Source organism: Monopterus albus, unplaced genomic scaffold, assembly GCF_001952655.1.
Source record: "Monopterus albus unplaced genomic scaffold, M_albus_1.0 scaffold84.1, whole genome shotgun sequence".
NCBI lineage: Eukaryota > Metazoa > Chordata > Actinopteri > Synbranchiformes > Synbranchidae > Monopterus > Monopterus albus.
This window is the reverse complement of record NW_018127964.1, coordinates 1,323,290-1,344,098: the sequence shown is the minus strand read 5'-3', so window position 1 is coordinate 1,344,098 and position 20,809 is coordinate 1,323,290. Positions and strand designations below refer to the sequence as shown.

Here is a 20,809-nt window from a genome sequence, read left to right as displayed (position 1 = left end):
CAAAATACATGTGTACAAAGGTTTCTCTGATATGATTTGACAGTCCCACAGGCACTTCAGTGCTCCTTCCATATCTACATCAACACTTATACCATGACCTAGTCCTAATCAAGTTCAGCAGATTTTAGATGTATTAATTATTGCAACTAGATCATATATACATACACATGGTGCATTCAAGTGTGCTACCTCACTCACAGACAAAATAAACTGCAGCGACAACACTTAAACAAGAAGCTGCACTTGGCCATGACAGCAGATTTAAAAATACATTTCATGACATCTTGTAGTGGTTTTGCATTCGTGTTTTTATAATTATCTAGATCATTTATGTGTATTGTACATGGCAGCATATGTTCCCTACTTTTTATACATGACCTTAAGGGTTTCAAGTATGAATGCTTATCCAAATGTGTCTGTAGTGAAGATTTTTCACGTTATGTGTATGCATGTGATGTGTTTTGTAGCTGGAGGTGAGGTGAATGGGTTTTGCCAAAGTGTGCACATATCCTGGAATTCAAACGTGCATGTTATGCAGTCTCTCTATGGGGATTTCTCTGCTTGGATGTCAGGTGTGATGCCTTTATTGACTGGTTCTATACTAATCCTCCTCCTGTAAACTTCCTACTCCTACACTTACCCCAACATTCTGCTGCTTAAAACATGACAGAATTGGAAAATGATAAGTTAGTTGTCTTTGTCATGGTACAGTATTTATATAAGCACTTCCTCAAAGCATTTGTTTTGACATAAAGTATAAAATGGTTGCACAAAAGGTTAGCAGGTTAATCCACTGTCACAATAGTGGGCTGTTACATACTACATTGTGTCATTTCCAGTGCCCAACAGCACTTTGTGTTCAGGAAATGCTGTCAGTCTAGAGAGCTGAGCTCAATGTTGCAGACTAATTTCATGTCTCTCAAGCTCATTATTTACACTCAGTGTAAAGGAACTTGTGAGTTATTTGATTTCCATGCACACTAACATCCCAGAATAAGAAGATTATATTTAATGTATGTGTGCCTTGCGGTGTGTCTTGAGGTTATATTAAAGGTACTTTAGTTTAATTAATGTGTTGCGGTTACAGCACCATTAGTACATTTGGTCAATATGCCATCTTTATCTGAGCGCAATGGGGAGCACGTGGATCTTACCTGTGTCTGTTAAGCAGATAGCGGATGCCTGATGCTTAAACAGTGAGCGAGCAGAGGAGAAGGGGGAATGTTGAGGGTGGGAAGGAGTAGAGGAGCAACAGGTGGAAGGAGGGAGATGAGGAAGGGAGAGGTGGGATGGGTGGAGTGAGGGATGTATTTAAGACGATGCTCTCCTCATCTTTCTCATCAGTCGACATTGCCTTCTCTTTCTGCACCTGACGAGCAGCCCAGCACTAGTCCTCTACTCAGGTAAGACACAAGGATAGGAGGATGTAGAGAGCAGATTTTTATGCTGGCCACTGTGCCTCCACATTTTTCAGAGGATGTTTCTGACTGCTTTTACTTTTAAAATTAGAATTTCAGAGGTTCGACTAATTCTAAGTCCTTGTTCAACTCTACAGCAAAGACAGTGACCCCACCGATAACTCCACTGTATAATGTGATTAATTTAATTTACAACAAAGTGGTTTGAGAGTCACAGCTTTTTGTTCAGTGATAACTTATGGAACCTTTATTATTATCTTACTACTGGTACAACAGCTAGATAGAACTTTCCAAAAATGTGTTTTTGATCATTTCTATGCTGCTGATTCAAAACAGTTTGGAACATTGTGCCTATGAGGACAGACTGATGTAAGAAGTGATTGACACAGAGGAAAAGTCTTCACAGTTCAGAGGTGATGTAGGTTCAGGAAAGGCAAGTAGTTACACCTGTCTCCAGTGTTTTCCGCCATCTGGTGAAGCTAAAGTAAAAGCCGGATCAGATTGCCTTTGTGTGCCCAGGTTACAGCTCATCCTCTGGTTTGGCTGTTTTACCAGCTTTGAGTTTCACTCTTATCAGCTGCCTCACATGTCCGGCTGCTCACTATGTCCTGAATCCCAGAGGTCCTCTTGCTGGAGCAAATAAACAAACAAATTGAGGATCAGTTTATCAGCAGCAAAATCTTATCAGGACCACTGGCAGGGAGGAAACACTCCTGATGAGGAAGCCGTTACAGCTAACTTGACTGCAGGGCTGTGCAGGGTTTCCGATTCTGCTAAATAGCTCTCCTGTCACTAGAAAGATATGCTTAAAGACCATCAGTTTGTAGCTGTTGATTATGTGCTATCTATCTGCCAGCCGGTCTGGCAACATGTCCAACAGAGAAAGAGAGAAACTGTGTGTGTGTGTGTATGTTTTTGTATGGGAAAGAGCAGCAGAGTGAGGTTTGAACCTGTATTGATTTGTGGCGGACTTGTCCTCCACGCTTGAGAGAGCAGTTTGTAGACACAAGTTCTGATATAGACATGCTCTTGCTGTCTCCTCCCTCCCTCCCTTCCCTTTGTTTTATCCTTCTCTAGAATGTCTTTTCCAAACTCAGAGAACGCCTCCACCCTAGAGAGCGCCATGCAGCTCATGATCCAAACTTTCCATAAGTACTCTGGAAATGAGGGGGACAAATATACACTGAGCAAGGCTGAGCTCAAAGAAATGCTTACCACAGAGCTCGGCAACTACCTGGGGGTAAGGCGACAGCTCTACCTACTTAGTTGTATGTGTATACAATGTGTATAAAATAGACCCAGCTTATATTTCAGTTTGATATCCTCATGCACACAGAATGTCCAGGACAAGGAGGCGGTGGAAAAGGTTATGGCAGACCTGGATTCCAACAACGACGGGGAGGTAGATTTCACAGAGTTCATCATATTGGTTGGAGCTCTTACTGTAGCCTGTAATGACTTCTTCCAGGACTACAATGAAAAGCAAGAGAAAAAGCAACAGAAGAACAAATGAATCCACCCTCAGCACAAAGACGCCCGCTCTGCAAACGCACAAGCTCCAGGGAGGAAAAAGCTTAGACAGGAGAGAAGGATATCCTGTAATGGACTTGTGTGCACAAATACACACATACACACACACACACACATGCATATACATATATATACAAGTCTAATAGTCAAATGTTGGGTGTGTATTTGTCTACAATTGCCCCATCAATCCACTGCAAATTGTTTTACTACAAAGTGAAATCTGGAGAATTTAAGTCACTTTCAACATTGTTGAATATGTGAATACAGCCACTTTATTTCTCTGTTCATGTATTTTGTAACACATTCAAGCAAACCTATTTCCACCGGAAAGAATAAATGTGATCTTTATTCAAACATTACAATGTCGGTTGTACTTCAATACAGGAGAGAAGAAGAGCAGGGACACATGATGGACACCAGGTGGCAGCAAGTGGCTCTCGACTGTAGCTTTGTGAAAAGATTAGTGCATTACCTTTACTTCATGGGCTTCATGTGGATTTAAAATCGATCACTGGCCAATCACAGGGAAGATATAAATATTTATGAAGTATACAGGAGGTTGTAATTAACTGTTGAACATTATTCTGTCTAAAAAGCCCACATGATTATATGAACATGTATGGACTGCAACTACATTCCTGTTTTTACAGCAGAATAGTGAGACCTTGGCAGGGCCCTACACCCACGATTGTTTAAAAGCCCTGCTTCCTAAAAGAAAAAAAACATTGTGTTGTGTGTGTGTGTGTGTGTGTGTGTGTGTGTGTGTGTTTGTGAGTATATAAAAAGGAAGTCACAAGCCTTAAAATGAGAAAACCAGGAAAGTTTCCTTCTTTCATGCTATCCTGTGCTATAAGATTAATGGGAAGTCTGGGTAATACAGTAATTTACAGGCTATAAATTATATTTGTGTGTGTGTGTGTATGTGTGTGTGTTTTACAGAGAGAGTTAAACATGGAACACAGACAGATACAATGACAGACACAAGCGTTGATTAATCTGAACCTACAACCTTTATTGGACCGGTTAAGGTGTGCACAGGAGCAGATTAGAGACTCAGGAAGGAGAAGGTGAGAGCTGAGTGCGCATAATGAGGGAGGAAGTGAGAGGAAAGGAAGGAGAATGGAAAGGTCAAAAAGAGAGAAAAAAGAGTGGATAGCAGCACTTTGTCCATGTGGAGCCGTGCGGCCTACAGTTTTCACAGGTCTCTGATAGGCTTTTCATACTTGTTCAGGTTCTGCTGGGTATCCCCCTGAGTAATCCCATCCTCCAGAGGCAGAAAGACACACACACATACACACAGCTCCCAGTCCAGAACTGAGTTGAGCTGCAGACTTGGCCACACGATCATAAAAAGCTGTGGAAACTCACAGAGAGTGACAGTGACTGAGGATTAGACAGCTTTTTTTTTTCTCAAAGATTCCTATGCAGTCACAACACTGACAGCTTCTCCTCCTTTATTCCTCCTCACTATCTGGATTGTGCTTGGCCTTGTGGTGGTCAGATTATCCATTTTGTCATTCTGTTGTACCTCAGCTGCAATGTCATTAAAAAGTCAAACATATTTACACTATTTAACATTGTATACTGCAATTTTCTTCATAATTTCTACTTGTGAATTTGCACTTCTAACTTATTGCCTGATATGGGTGTTTCAGTGGTTTCCATGTTGTAATTTCTTGCTTGTTTACTACAAATTTAATTCATCTCCTTGTGCTGTGGAAATAAGACAGCCAGTCCATGAGAAAAATGAAAACTGCCTTAATGAATAGATGTTTAGAGACTGTTATCATAACTATAACTGACTACATGTCAGAAATGTGTTTGTCCATGGACAACTAGATTGGTAGTGGTGGTGGTTGGTGGTGGTGGTGGGGGGGGAGACGGACGGACAGACACATACTCTTCTGAACATTGTATCTGACACGTGTGACAATGCATTAGGTACAGGGCACACATTCTCAGACTCATACATGTATACCAATGACCTTAATGTTACGTACATGAACACAATCCACTGCAGAAATATGTATGGAGGAGAGGAGAGGAGTAAACAAAGTAAGGAGGAACAGGTGACACTCTGATGTGACAGAAAATAACCAGCTGTGAAATTACATATTAATACAGATAATAGCTTCATTTCCATATTAAAATCCACATCATTCCACCAGTATATTTTGATTTACATGTAACTCTTTTCCATATTAATATTTGCCTCAGAGCTCTAAATATTCCATCTTGGGAAAATCATCTTCCACTGACCACTATTCCACTATCTTGGCTCAGATTTCTCAGGAGCTAGACTCATTTCACTGCAGCTGTGCGCTCTGGCACAGCAGGCTACTGTCATTCTCTACTTACTGTGCACAACTCTCTAAGCAATAAACTGTCCATGTGTAATCTATGACTTTATCCCTGTGACTTTCATTTAATAATGCAGCCTGGCTCTTTATGTAATGCAAATACCCTGTATATATTTTCCATCGCAGTCTTATACACACTGTGTGTAATGTGTGCACCACAGGGTGTGCAGTACCTTGGCTTTTCTGTCCCTTTCATGAGCTAACACATAGAGAAATCTTAATAATACAGTACATCTACTCAATGCTATACTGTGATACGTTGCTATGCTATGATAAAATACACTCAATAGTGGATCTCTGAAAAAATAAATTAAATGTATAATGCATACCTTGATATGAACCTCCCTTCCCTTTCAGATTTGCTCCTACTGACATCAATCAGTATTGTGAATGAGCGAGGGATGTCATAGTTGAGGGCGGGAATGTCATGTGTCAAGTCAGTCAGCATCAAGGGGAAAGTATTGATTGCTGGCCTAAGGTTCAACAAGGAGTAAATCATAGCATCCTGGCTGAAGAGGAGAGCAGAGAGGGCCCCTTCCACCAGAAACGGGAGGTCACTCCATCAAACATCTGGAGGAAAAACTGCAGGTCAGAGTATGATGGTGTTTAGCTTTTTCTTCATACAAGAAAAACTGTTGTTTGTTGCAAACAACATTACTATAAAGGTAATGGGTGTGATTGCTGTTCAGTTCTAGTTCTGGTTCTAGTTCCACAGATAGAGTAAAACCCAGACTTGCTCCCCCAACCCCCACCCCATCCCATGTCCGACCGTTGTCCTGCTGTGATGACTAGTTGGGGGGGAGCTGTCTGTCAACGTGCTTGTGGCTGAGGAATGGTCAGCCTGGAGTGATGGTCTTGGCTGTGTAATTCTGGAAGAGTGGCTGCAGGAACATGCCCATTGTGCCGAACACGCACACAAACACAAAGATCCACAGGAAGAGGCGGTCGATCACCATGGCAACATACTTCCAGTCCTCGCTTACCTGTGGGATGGGAAAGTACAAAAAAGGGTGTGAGGATGGGGTGAAGAGAAAGATTAAGGTGAGCAGAATCGCATTCTCTCACTCCCCACATTCTCATTCTCTTGCCGTCTGTCTCTCTGCATTTAACTACTCAGCGGGTTAATGGAGGTGAAGGGTTAATGTGAGCGGAGACTTGTTTGGCCACAAAGCTCTGATGAAGAGTGTAAGTCAAGGAGGAGGAGAAGGATGTGAGAGATGAGAGAGAGTGATGGAGGGCAGAGAACGGGAGGGTGTGCTGGCACTGTAATACCAGTGAGGATGGCTTGTGGAGGAAGGGGAAGAGGGGGAAAGGAAGGGCTGAGGCAGGAGAGGGAGGATTTTAAAGCAGTCTGCATGACGACAGTGTGACGTAGGCTAATGAGAAGATTGTTAACTTGTTTGTTTCATTCCAGGAGAGAAGCCTGGTCTCCTAAGATGGCTTGAGGAAAAGCGATAAAAAACACCCTCCTCATGCCACAGACTTCCAGCTCTTTTCCACTTGTACTCCTTCTCTATGCACATGTTATGCTGCTGCTATAATTACACACCTGTGTTGAATATTCAGGGGGCTTTGATTGCGTCACCAGATCTGTCTCCTTTGTTTATGCTCTGGTGTATTCCCCCATCCATTTCAAATGGCAGAGCTAAACGGCATGACCGTACAGCTCTGCCATCACTACACCATGATATGGCACTGAGAGGACAGATGTGTGCTAATCAGGATGCTTTTTATGGTCAGTAACACTTTCACATAGAAGAAGATGGTATGATGTTATCCACACATCGAGAAATTATTATTTTAATATGAAGAAGAGCCCAAGTGACACATTGACAATCTGACATAAATAACTGATCTGTTTATCACAAAATATATTGGTACAAAGGAGAAATTACACAGCAGTACACTGCAGCAGTAAGGTGTTTGTTTTGTGTTAAACCAGTGACATTGATTATCACATTATAAAGTTCAAATAGCAAACAGTCTTTTTAGACACACAACAATATTAGCATTAACTTTGAGTTTCTGGTCACTTGAGAAATGTAAATCCAATATTCGCACCCCTCTTAACCCTGTTTTGTTCTCTGCTAACTCCAGAGGGAAATAACTGGCTCTTTAGCAGCTTAATGCTCCACTGTGTTCAACAGCTTGTTGCTGGCTGTGTCTGTCTGCTGTTCAGTGCTGAGCAGGTAGTGAAGACCGCAACTGAAAACAGTTGCTTATCACAGCTTGAGGCAACACTAATGAGAGCTTTGAAGAAAAACAGTGAGGTTGCAGGTCATAAAACCAAAACAATGAGCTAAATCAGAGCCTTTTAGGTAAAGGTTACTAAACAAATAGGGATACAGAGCTTAAGGGCACTACAAGGTTGGGTGGCCATTCTCTGTGGCTTCATGACTGAGTACATTTGATCCATAACGTGGAATAAAAATTACAAAGTGTTATAGCAGCTTTAAAAAATAAAATAAAAATTAGAGTTATTACTGATATCTTGAAAAACATTTGATTGGATATATTAAGAGTCTAGTGTTGGCCTGACTCTGATAAGGAGCAACAGAGTCGATTGCTGTAGTGTTGTGCAGTAAACAGTGCTACACAGACGATACAATACTCACACTTTGATCATCATCCTCACTCTTCATGTGGTTGGCAATGAAACGTACTCCTTCCACAGCCTCCTCAAAACCTGGGCAGGCTTGAGCCGGCAGCGATTGGGTCAGAGCAGAACCCCCTGCTCCTTGCTTCCCCTTTGGCGAGATTCCAGAGCCCCCTTCCCGGCCCTCTCTCGTCCTGTTCAGAGCATCCATGGATCCCCCTCCTGCACTTCCCAGATCCCCTCCAAACTGTTTCACAGAAGCCCGGTTTACATAGCAGGTACAAGGATCACTGTCCTTCTTGCCAAAAAACCCAGTGGAGGTTCCCCCTCCATTCCCACCAGCACCGCCCAGACCAAGTCCCACCATCAAGGCCCCTGCCTCCCCACTGCGCCCACCCTCCTTCTGCTCCTGGGCCCGTCTTCTTTGGCGTAGCCTCTGACGCTCACAGCTGTTCCTGGGCTGGCGCATAAAGAGCAGGGCAGGAAGCTTGTTGAGGAACACCAGTTTAACCCAGGGGGGCATGGTGTGTGTGGTAGGTGAGCGATGATGCACGTTGAGCACACACACACTGGTGACAATAGAGAAGGTGACTAGGACCATGGTGAACATCAGGTACTTCCCCACCAGAGGGACGTCTAGTGAGGTGGGTGGGACAATCTTTGAAATCAGAAGCAGGAACACAGTGAGAGCCAGCAGCACTGAGATGCAGAGCGTCATCTTCTCTCCACAGTCTGAGGGCAGGTAGAAGACCAGGATTGCCAGTGAGGTGATGAGCACACATGGTATGATGAGGTTTATGGTGTAAAAAAGAGGCTTCCTGCGAATGATAAAATCATACGTTATGTCCACATAAGAGGGGTCAGCTGGGTTCTCGTTTCGTCTCCCTGGCAGGGCTATGATATCCCACTCCCCGCTGGGTGTGAAGTCATCCATGCTGGCCACGTCAGAGCGGAGCACCAGATCGATCTCAGTTCGATCATAGGTCCAGGAGCGGAAGCGCAGTGTGCAGTTCTGCTGGTCGAAGGGGAAATGCTTGACCTCGATCTTACAGGCTGATTTATAAATGGCTGGGGGCAACCAGAAGATACTGCCATCGTAGGAGACCACGGCATTAGAGTAGAACGACACCTCGTACACCCCATCAGCACTGAGAGACAGGTTAAGAGCAATAAGTGGAGTGTCAGACATAAACAGAAACCTCTGTGATGAATTAATTATTTAACAACTGTGTAAACATAAAGCATGAGAACGAGAGGCCGTGAGTCATACAGAACTCTACATACAGCAAAAACAGAGATTCTGAGGCTACAAGCCTCATCCAGCCTCTGCAAACCTTTCTGCAAACACATGGGGATCAGATGAACACACAGTCTAGACAGGAACAGAGCTCACGGGTGAGAGAAAATATCAGACACTTCAGGAAGAAGTCAGCTGATAACATTAAAGTTGTAGATTGAATTTCCATTGATTTCAAGATTTTGGCAAGAGAACAAATTTATTATGGCTAATGATGGTGTATAATTCTTTTTCTAACTGTATTTATATGTTGACCCAGGGTAAGTGGGATTAACAAGATCATTTTATCCAGTGAGGTGGGTCAGGGCTCTTTTACTCTTTAGTAAAGCCAGGACCGAGGCAAGGAGTGAGGAGCCCAGACAGATCACTATACGCTGATGATCTGATTTACCTACTGTAGACTGACACCCACTTTCCATTACATTAGGACAAGTGGTCTGCAACATCTTTATCTCATTCAGACATGCAAGCAAATGATCTTTAAGACACAATCAGTTTCATGTGTTCTTACTGTGCATGTCTTCAGCAGACATGGTTTAATGCGCCTGTGTGTGTCTCTGACATAAGGACAGGAGAATGAGTGGGTGACTCACTTGTTGTAAAGCACCACATCAGGCAGCCAGATGTGTTTTGAGGGCAGCCTGACCTTCCTCATTCCATCAAACTCCTCTGGGACCCACGTCAGACGATAGTCCTGCCACTCCTGAGGGCCAGTGAACACAATGTTTAGTCACTCATCTCCCAATCACACACCAGCATGAAGACAACCTGAGAGGCCCAGAGAGGAGGAGGCTTGTCTGTCTGTCTGTCTTTTCACCGGTCAGTCAGTCAGTGGTGCATATGAAGCCATATAAGTCTGGGCTGTGCTTTACTGACTTTTTTTTTCATTTTATTTATCTTTTAACCAGGTGAAGCCTCATTGAGATTGACATCTCTTTTACAAGTGACCTAAACACAGCATCCAAGTGTTACATAATAAATATCAAGTCAAATCCAAAGTACAGCTTAGATGCATAAGCAAATACACTTTAAAATGATGAACAATCACATTGACCGACAGTACTGTTTCCTCTGGCCTTTAAGATGGACTTAAATTGTCCCATAGTAATCAGAACTGCTTTTACCTGTTGGCCAAAAAGGGAGAGCAGAGCTCATGTCAGGCCTGACCGTACATGGTCTTTTAAACACACCCAGCCACAAACCAACCAGCATGATTAAAACGACATCTACAGTTAGGCTTTGCCTGTGTGTGTGCATGTGAGTGTATCACAGATACTGCTATGTTGCCTTTGGGTTATGGTGTTCTCCATGTTGCGGCTCAGTCACTGACACTGCCACCTTGAATCCTCTGTGACCTGTAACAGCAGTTCTGTTTGGCTAGTCTATGTTATAGCCATGTCAGAGCTGTATGTTGTCTGCAGTAACTGTGATACATTATGGTCATTACAGTTTGTCTTGGCTCAGGACAGCTGTCCTTGGCTCCACGCTCACCGACATCAAGGGATCCATGAATGATGGCTATTTTATGCTCGATTACATGTCATAAATCCTAACTTGCTCAGGTGCAAGTGTATGTGCATCTGTGTGTGTTTGTGCCAACATGAGAAAAAATACATGAAACTATAAACAGTCTAATCAAAGCTGCGGCATTCATGATGGGGACATTATACACCGAGGATGTTTAGAGAAGTGTCACCTGTTCCATCTATACATCTGAATTTGTCCACACTGAACATATGACTGTGTAATCTGGTCTAACACCTGCCATCAAAAGCAATCACATACAGAGTGCTGGTCATGTGTCTGGATGGTTGTATTTGTATACCTAGCCTGTGTAAATGTGGACACCACTGCTCTGTCAGAGTCACAATATTCACAGGGTGAGGTTATGGTACGACTCATCCAAAATCACAAACTGCTCGATTCATCGACCGACAGACGGGTTCAGCATTTGTACAATGTGCTTTTAGTATCATCGTTACCTGTACAGAACTGTGTGTTTCCTGCTCATACATTTCAACTCACTTCTCATCTTTCTTCTGTTAGATGTTGGCTTTTAAAGGATGAGTATTTGATGTCTCTCTCACTGCCTGACACATCACCAGTCAGGCACATGGTGAGACTCTGTCAGAACCAGTCAAACATATGGAACCCAGAGATGCATCTTACCCCCTCATACGCTATAGTCTACTAACACTGGCACTTGACTATATTATGGAAACCTGCATGTATACTGCAGTATCTCATAGAGAGGGCGTCATTCAGTGTCCATCTGTGACTAACATTCACTGACCCGGTTGGTATAATCATCCAAAATGAATGATCAAATAGTTCAGTCATCATTTGGTCTATATTTTCTCTGTGCAGCAGAATGTTTACATGCAATGTTAGGACTCTCAGATGAGGAGAAAAGTGAGACGTCTTACCTGAGTTAGCCAGACATTAGTAGTCATCACCTGCTCTCTTTCATGCTGCAGAGAAAGAAGACATATACATTACAACCTGTGATTATAAAGGAATGTCATGATTAATTACAACACTTCAGTAAGCTGTTGGCATAAAACTGATTTGGCGAGTCCCAGTTACGCTTTTATTCCCAGTTGTCTGATGCGAGCTTCAGAAACAATGGATCCCACATTTCCAACTCAATGGTGCCTTTCATTAAACTGTCCCTGCTTGGTAAATGTAAATATCTTTCAAACTACACAAACCAGTTTGTAACATAAGCTTTCAATTTAAAAAAAAATGAAGTTGTCACACTCAAGTGAAGATAAGCCTTGATGATGTTCAGGCTTCATTTCTCAGACTTCAGAAAGCTCCTCCAGAGGCACAGAGAACATTATAGAACTGTTTTTACTGCCTATGACTCAACATAATGAGTAAATTAAACAGACACACTAATATTATGTGAAGCATTTTACTTTAAGACAGTAGTGACTTTGTTATTATTTAGTTTGTTTACAGTGTCTGAAAGCAGCAAAGTACATTAGTTCAAGTATTGTACGTAAGTACAGTTCTGAGTTACTTGTGCTGTACATTACACAAGTATTTTAACTTTGTGCTACTTAGTACCTCTACTCCACCACATCTTAGTGGCAAATATTGCATTTTTTCCTCTACATTTATTTGATAGCTGTTCATAAACACAAAATATTAATACTTCTTTCACCACTACTTGTTTGTCTATCTTTTACTTGAATTCCTCAGACTTCTCTGAATTGATTCTTATAAAGATCAGGCCTTGGGCAAAGAGTCAAATGGTTGTCACATGAATTGTGATTTCCTAGAATTTACATCATCAGGCAACTTCGTTTTCAGCTTTTACCATAAGACCTGAATACACATCATTTTTGGAGAGCCAGGCAATCAATTCAATCAGGAGTTGTAAGTCAGCATTAGAGCAGTTTTTGCACCTTACAAATGTCTTCTACATGTAAATATATCACCCTTGGCACATTTTTATGTTGAACCAAAGATTTATGCTGAATATCCCACAGTGAATCATCCTGTGAAAAGTGAACACAGATTCAGATATGTGCATATTCACCACACTGATGAGTTGGGCCAAGGACACCATCAGCTGCACAATAACCAGCTCGGAGCCATTAGTCGCAGGACGGATCAGTTTGTTGTAGTGGGCTGGGTTTAGGAGATGCTCCACCAACCGCTCCTCTGTGTCTGCCCCGAGGCTGCCTGTAATGAGAGCCCATTACCAAAAGACATCTGTGTCACTTTTGGTATCACTAAAATATAATTCTAGATGTACAGTACAAACACATAGGAGCAGGAAATCAGTGGTGCTGCTGGGTTTCTCTGTAGGGCCACTGCCACCACTGAGAGACGCAGGCCTATTGAGAATGCAAAGCCTTTGAATGATAGCATTACTCATCACTGCTGGCTGGAGTGCATCAACAGAGCTCGATACACATTTCTTATCAGATCTGACAGAGAATGAGTCAACCAGTCTGAATGTCTCTGTCACTCTCCTCATGCCTCTGCTGTCTCTATTCTTCTCTGCTCTGTTTTCCCTAACTGCCAGTCTTTTGGAGCATTGGGTTACCGTCACTCCATCTCTCACTCCCCCTGTCTCTTTCCCCCACCCCTTCCTTCCTCTTGTCCACCGTCCCTCCATCTGTTACAGAACGTAGTTGTAGTCTGTGCGAGTAGCTGAGTTATGGCAGAGTCATTACAACATCGCCCACAGGAGGGAAGGTGTTTTACTGGGAGACATGGTGCACAAAGAAGAGCAACCATTCCGCACCTCCTGCTCCTCTTTGATTCCTCTCTCTCCTGCTGTTCACTTCCTGCAGCTCCGGCATCTGCTTGCTCCTGTGCTGCATCTTTTCCCTCTCACAGTTCCCTCACCTTCTCCCCCTGAAGATAAACACAGGCTGCTTACTGTTAACTTGTTATCAGTGCTGTCATATTCTAAACTGCTGTTTTAGAGACTAGGAATAGCGCAGGAACACAAACATTTAAAGCAGATAAAACTGGCATACAGTTATGTTTAATTTTTTTATGTAAAGGATAAAAACTTTTTATTTTCAAGAAGGCCCATATAATCAAGGCTTTAACAGGAAACTTAAAAAAAACTATATAAAGGGAAAAAGAGAACAAATCAAAATAACAAAATAAAATACAAAACCCAAACAAACCCCTTACCACCCTTCTGACACTTTTATCACCCTGGCTTAAATGCAATATCTGCACATAATTGACGAAACAAAATTATATCAACAGAAGTGCTGAGTCGGCAAGCCATTTAGCCAGCAAAAATGCCAAACCATCACTTTATCCAGCTTCTAAGATGCTTTCCCCTATTTTATGTAACTGAACTGAATATCCTCAAGACTGTTGGTAATTTTAGACATCATTTCAGGTGTTATAAACTAGTGATCTGACATTTTATAGACCAAAAGATTAGTCAAATAATTGTCAGATGATGCGTAATTAAAAAAAAAAAATCTTGTTAAAGCCCTAATTAATATTACAGAAAAATTAAATGTATAAGCTACAAACATTAAAAACAATAAAATGCAATTAAAAGAAGACATATACGATATATGATTTGAAAATAGCAAAAAAGTTGGGCTTTGTTTGACTAGTGATGAAAACGCTGATAAAAACAGAAATTAAAAAGCTGAACCCCACTAATGTGTTTTTGCCACAACTTCCCTGTGTCTCTGCCCCCTCTCCTTATTCCTTCCCCTTCCTCCTCCCCTCCCTCTTTGCCCTACAGCCCTGTTGTGTTCACTGAACAGGAATTACAACCTCTGTGTCTGGATCAATGAGGACTCTATTCATGTCCTGTAAACTCATCCGCTGGCCCAGCCTTTTTTAAGAACCTTCTGCTTTTTCCTAAGTTCCATCTCCTCAACCTCCTTTTCTTTTTCTTTCTCCATGTATCATGTGAACCAGTCCATATTTTCTTCCCACTCCCCTGACAGTCTCCCTCCCTCTCTCCGTCCTGTTATCTCCCTTTTCATGTCGCTGACTCATTTATTGCCCTTTCTCTTGCTAACCCATCGTCATCAATACACATCCTGTCAGCACAAGTGTGTAGCACTCTGGTTGTTTATTGCACACAAGTGCTGGTTTTTCTTTGTGTGTGTGTGTGTGTGTGTCTTTTTGTGTGCACATACTGTACTCAACAGGGAAATAAGCATTACTGTCTGTGTATGAGCCATATGAGTAATGTATATTATCCCCAGATGCGCAAGGCAATAACACTGTGGAATGAGTCAAAAACCTAATACAATTCACTTAAACAATGATGAAGCAGAAAACAAAAACCATGCTCATAAAGTAAATGGTGGGTTCACGCCTAAGTTAACTAATGGCTTGCAAAATTGTTAAAATTATGCTCAGTGATTCTTTTTGTCAGAACTTTGCTTTATGTCTTACATTATATGAAGCATTTTGAATCATCTGTGCACATAAAGAAGTTTTTAAGGCTCCAAGCCAAATGGAACCCCATCACCCCAACCAAACTTTTTAACAGATGAGTGCCGATGCACTTTGATATCAGATCTTATGAGGAGCAGCATGAGGAGTAAATCAGTACTATTTCCCTTAGAGATGACTAGCACCATCTTCACAAGAAGCCCACACAGAGTTCAAAGCCAAATCAGTCAAGTTGATTAAATGCAAAAGAACTTTTGTCTGCAATTATTTTATACATCTGATTCAAAATAATGTCAGATGTCCTGTAGTCCTGTAGAGGATTGTGCAGTCGTGGCTCACATATCCACTCTCTGAGTCTTTTGTACTTATTTTTAGTTCGACTAAAATATTTGCATGGGTTCAGGGTGAAAGTCTAGCCCTGTCATGCATGAATTAGGGAAAAACATTATCCAGATTTTTACGATTGTTTCTCTGTCCATGTATGTGGACACCATGCAACGATGGAGTAACAGTGGGTGTAAAGCCACAGCTGGCAATCAGGAATATCATGTCTTCTTTTAGGTTATGTTCTTTATATATGCTGAATTATTTAACAAAAACAACAAAACACATATTTTAGAAACAACAGGGAGGAAAAATTCAAAATGATATTAACAACTGTGATTGGATGTATGAGGAACTCTCGCAACGGTGTATCAGAGCTGTCGTCTGCCGGCTTATAATCCTCATCACCGCTGTCACTGATGTCACGTCCACATCCCTCTGGGATATTCTCAATTAATATGTACTGTATCTCTGACCTACTCTGTCCCTGCTCAAAAAGCAAAACACAGTTTGTCTCTGTATGCATGTGTAAAGCTGGAATTTAATGTATATTTATATATATATATACATACATACATACATATATATATATCTTTTATCAGTTAAATTATATTTAAGATAATTGAAATAGTCTTTGAATAACTACAATAGATAAAATAGTAGGTTACACAAACAACACTACATAGACAGTTGGTTTTTGAGGTTAAAGACTATATTTTACTCTAAATTTAACTATACAAAACACAGAAATGTTCATTTCCTGTGCATGCTTTGCTTTTTTTTTTACCCGAGTTGAATAGAAAATTTTCACAGATATACATGAAGCATTTACCACATTGCTACCATCATCGCACATCTCAAATTGATCATGTCTGCAATCAAATCATTTATGTAATACATTATAGGAACTGCTGGTACAATATTGCTAAGGGTCTACTGATACTGCCCCCAAGTGGTTTGGAGAACTCCATCATTATAATCTAACCCAAAAGGGAGTTAAATTAACTGTAGACACCCTGCATGAAAGGGCTAGACTAATATTGTGGAGCACTGAGCCAAACAGACCCAGACAGAAAGCATTAGTCTGTTCTGGTTTTTCTTATTTCCAGAACAAAGCTGCAAAAATATCCATACACTCCACTGCACAGACGTGTTAACTCGCCTGCTCATCCGCAGCTGTTATTTATGCATCGAAACAAAGACCGATCCCCCTCACTCAGTTATGCTAGGGTCCGAGCTGAGTGGTTGTAATGTGGCTGCTGGTTCGGGTTATAGTCTGGGTGTTTTCCAGTGCACACATTGCAAAGTTAATGTGACACTATGAATATTTCAGTAGGGCTCCCCATTAGGCCATGGAGCAAGGGAGGTTACACACCACCGTGCACATGCAAACACACTTACATGCACACAGAACAGGAGCAGATGAGAGGGTAGCTATGTTTGCCGTGTTCGTTTGCTTTGCACCTCCATCCGTTTCTCTTTCCGCCCTTCAAATACTCTTTAACCTTAGTGTGTTGATGGGCCTCAGAAACTGTACAGGTCTCGTTCCTGGTTTTCTGCAGTAGCTTTATTTCTTTATGCTCTTTTCTGTGCTCTGCTAAAGATGCTTTTTGGCCACCGCTGGAACCTTTTATGCTGAAACATTCTTAAATCAATAACAGAGAGATCCAATGATCTACTGGCAACACCCAGCTGGCTCTATAGTGCCCATAGAACTGAGATGTTAATATTGATCCTCCATCCACCCACAATATCACAGCACTCAAAAACAAAGCCATCCCACTGTGGACTAACTGAGGCCGGAAGCTTTAATGCCACTCAATTCAACATCCTGGTCAGTTCATTATTTGTTATTTTACAGTGCTACTAACATGTAATCTACATGTAATTCTGTTCTTAGAAATACCAACACCATTAAAGGCTAACATGTTCATAAAGCCCTTTCATATTATGTTTATTTATACAATAAACATGTTAAGGATAGAAAGAAAAAAGCAACATGCATAAAAAACCTCAAGGAGCTGTAATAAATACACGCTATAAGTGGACAAAGTCAAAACACTGACATATAAATAAAATGTGTAAGAGTGTAAGATGTGAGTAAAAAATAAAAGATAAACATTTGCAAATGCCAAAAGCATAGCATTGTATAGGCTACAGTCTGTTAGCAGAGCTGAAATGATTAAACACTTATTTGATCCAAAGAACACTACTTATATAATCATTTAATGGCCTAAGTCATTACTCACTCACTGGTCCCTGTAGTTTAAATGTGAGGATCTGCTGCTTCTGTCTGTTTTACATCATTGTAAATCAAATTTCTTTGGTTTTGGGCTGTCGGACTGCGCCTTGAGCTTTGGGGAATTGCACTTCATTCTATTTTCAAATGCAGTATGTTGCAGCTACTAAAAATGGCATTTTAGGTTTTAATATTATTGAATACATATGAGTGATATTGCCTCACTGAAGCACTTGAACACAATGATACAGAACATATTGTTAAACATTTAATTTTGCAGTTATATAAAGGGAGGTTTCAGGAGAACATGTTAAATTGGTTTAGATGACTTCATTACTCATATTGTGAATGTATAGTATTTATATTAATAGCATAAAGAGCTCAGCTGTTGGATAAAAATGGTACAACTTTCTACCGGTGGTACCTATTTCAGGTTTTGCAATAGCATACCTGAGCTGCATTATGCCTCTCACAACTGCTATTCTTTGGACACTCACAAATCCTGCGGCCATGTTATCACTAAGTCGAAGCCTGTTGCCTGAGTAACTGTTCAAATGAAGCAGTAAAAGGTCACCTGTTTGACAGCCATCTGCAGAACACCTGGGATTTCTGCCTTATCTTGTAGACATCCTGGTCAAAGCCATAAGAAACATGTATTCCTTTTCTCTTTCTGCAAAAGCAGGTTGGAATTTCAGATGTCAGATTATTTCTACAATGTATAGGACCATCCCAAATGACAATTTTGGGGCTTCAGGGCTCCTGTAGTTAATAATAGGCAAATATCCAAATATTTGGGCTGAGTTCTTGGCTGAAATCTTGCTACAACTGTTAAAGCAGCGGCTTTCCGTTTACTTTGGGTTTCAGAAGAAAAGAGATACTACAAAAAATAATTTAGGTTTGTCTAGTGCAACTAAAATCACTTGGCACATCACCGGTCACCTGTTGATTATACCACAACACTTAGTTTGGAAAAATTGTTGCACTTTGTAGACGGTTCTGAAAAACCTGTCCCACAGCCGGATGCACTATATTTCAACAAAACATCTTGTCTTGATGAAAATCAGGTTGCAGCTCATTGTCTGTTTGCCTTACTACAGCAAAGAGGCATTAGTTGTGTTTTAAAAACGTTTCACTTATGATTTATTGATCTGGGAACTGAATTAGTGAATATTTTGTCCTAGGATTGGTCTTAAGTTTTGGTATTTTTCAGGCAAGAAAGTCCCCATTTAGATCTAGAATATCTGGCTGCCTATATCTGCTCTAACTTCATCAGAGATGTGAGCACTAGCGGACCAGGCTGTCTGCATTGTGTTCTCTTTCCTCTTCATCATCAGACTCAGACTGCACTAAAATTTCCAGCTGTCTTGACTATTCTAATACTAAAATTGAAAACCGATTACCTACCCACTGAGTTTTACACAGTGTGATCAGAGGAAGGTTTGCTTTATCGTGAATACACTTCTACAAATGTATAAACCTGCATTAGAGAAACATAACCGCAGCCGTGCCTCAGTGTGAGGCCATCCTTTTTACTTTTATAAACTCTGACAAAGTCAAAATTAAAACTCTTAACTTTCCAAACACCTCTTATCTGTCTTTTCTTCTCCACCAGTTACGTTTCTACTAAACCTCTGTGCTCTCCTTCTGCTTCCCTCTAATCTCCAGGGCCACATGCTGCTGTGTGCCGCTACTACTGCTGCAAGTTCTTTGACATAAAACCACTGACTCTCTCTCTCTCTCTCTCTCTCACACACACACACACACACACACTATAATGTAAAGATCACAGATGAAGGCACATGGTTCTACACACAGAATCACACACACACAAATGCAGGCCTCTGTAGTGTCTGCTGTGTATAAAGTATCTAATCCCAGATGCCACCCCATATCCCCTGATCGGATCCTGTTGCTGCTGTGTAGGTGTAGTGGGAGTCAGCCCAGAGAGGCCTGAGACAGAGGAAATAACAGACTGGGGAAAAGACAAAAAGTGACAGAAAGAGAAGGAGACAGCACAGCAGGATCATTGCAATGTGCAGGTTGAGATGATGCAGAGATCAGTGCAAATGACAGACCAGACGGAATACACAGAACTTTCTAGACCACACCACTGCCAAAGAAATGATTGGTTGAGTTTCGCTAAGTGCATTCATAAAGCAGAGGACAATACATACTCATGTTTTTCACTTAATGAAAGTGTTGTAGCAAAATGAATCCAAGCACACTTTACAGTTTGGGTCAGGTCAGCTCAGCACCACAGACCTGTTTATTATGCATGGACACATCCACACAGCACCATCTAGGACAAGTGCTGAAATGTCCTTGCACAGCCAGTGCATATGAGACTCATTTTGTGCATGTATCTGTGTAAGTCTTAAAGCATCTTTGTGGGTCTGGTGGTGTAAAGCTATGGCTTTTCTCCATCTCATTCAGCCATGGCCTTGACAGTCTTTGCAGGGCTTATGTCTGTGCTCTGCTTGTCGTGTCCCCTCAGGAATGGGGGTTCCTCTTTTACCAGCATAAATTCCAGGTCTTCATCCTCTTCATCATCAACTTTAGGAAGGTTGCCTGTCTCTTCATCAAAATCAGGGAACTCTTTTTTGGACATGATGTCGGTAGCTGCTTGATCACCCATTTCTCTGGGTCAGAAATCTTAGCGATCCTCTTGCACTCCCGTGTGTCACCCTGCTCCAGCTCATGGACATGGCCTGGGTTCAGGTTACTTGGCCTGTTTGGGTTCCTCATGGAGACCTCTTCCCCTCCATCTGGGCCTACTTTCATCCTCCTGTTAGGGTTCAGGTCTTCTCCTGTCCCCTGGACTTTTGGCTTGACACATCTCATGTTTCTGGTGGAGCAGAAACTTTAATGTGTGTTTAACTTGCAAGATTTGTGCACAACAGTCTTTTTGACAAGTCTGTTTTTAATGCATTTTGTTTTTATTGATAAATCATCTGGTAGACCATCAATATTTGCTGTGACACTGGATATTTTGTGTGCATGAAAGAGATGCATAGACTCACAAGCACACAGCTCTTCTTTTCTAATTTTCTTATATGTGAATGCAATATGCATGCTACAAGCCTGGGGGCCAAAATATGCACACATAAGCTCACAGTGTAAACTGAGTCTATGCACATGCTG

General features: G+C 41.5%; 2 protein-coding genes across 2 annotated transcripts in view; one reads left to right on the top strand and one right to left on the bottom strand.

Annotated features, from left to right (window-relative positions):
* Positions 1-2: 2 nt before the first annotated feature.
* On the top strand, positions 3-3,680 carry s100t (S100 calcium binding protein T). The gene is made up of 3 exons (XM_020607215.1): positions 3-1,403; positions 2,496-2,658; positions 2,755-3,680. The coding sequence occupies exons 1-3, from the start codon at positions 1,306-1,308 to the stop codon at positions 2,929-2,931; spliced, it is 438 nt and encodes a 145-aa protein (XP_020462871.1). The 5' UTR covers positions 3-1,305; the 3' UTR covers positions 2,932-3,680.
* Positions 3,681-3,786: 106 nt separating this feature from the next.
* chrnb2 (cholinergic receptor, nicotinic, beta 2) overlaps positions 3,787-20,809 on the bottom strand; it is a 19,474-nt gene continuing 2,451 nt past the window's right edge. Inside the window, 6 exon segments of the mRNA XM_020607214.1 lie at positions 3,787-6,155; positions 6,157-6,291; positions 7,924-9,052; positions 9,795-9,904; positions 11,628-11,672; positions 12,749-12,894. Of these exon segments, the coding sequence (XP_020462870.1) occupies positions 6,012-6,155; positions 6,157-6,291; positions 7,924-9,052; positions 9,795-9,904; positions 11,628-11,672; positions 12,749-12,894 (1,709 nt within the window). The 3' untranslated portion in view covers positions 3,787-6,011.

What these genes read in the sequence shown, in the direction of transcription:
- s100t (XM_020607215.1), top strand. Translation starts at nt 1,306, where the DNA reads ATGTATTTAAGACGATGCTCTCCTCATCTTTCTCATCAGTCGACATTG. An exon ending in AGCACTAGTCCTCTACTCAG is followed by an intron (nt 1,404 to 2,495) that starts GTAAGACACAAG and finishes ATCCTTCTCTAG; the next exon opens with AATGTCTTTTCCAAACTCAG. An exon ending in AGCTCGGCAACTACCTGGGG is followed by an intron (nt 2,659 to 2,754) that starts GTAAGGCGACAG and finishes TCATGCACACAG; the next exon opens with AATGTCCAGGACAAGGAGGC.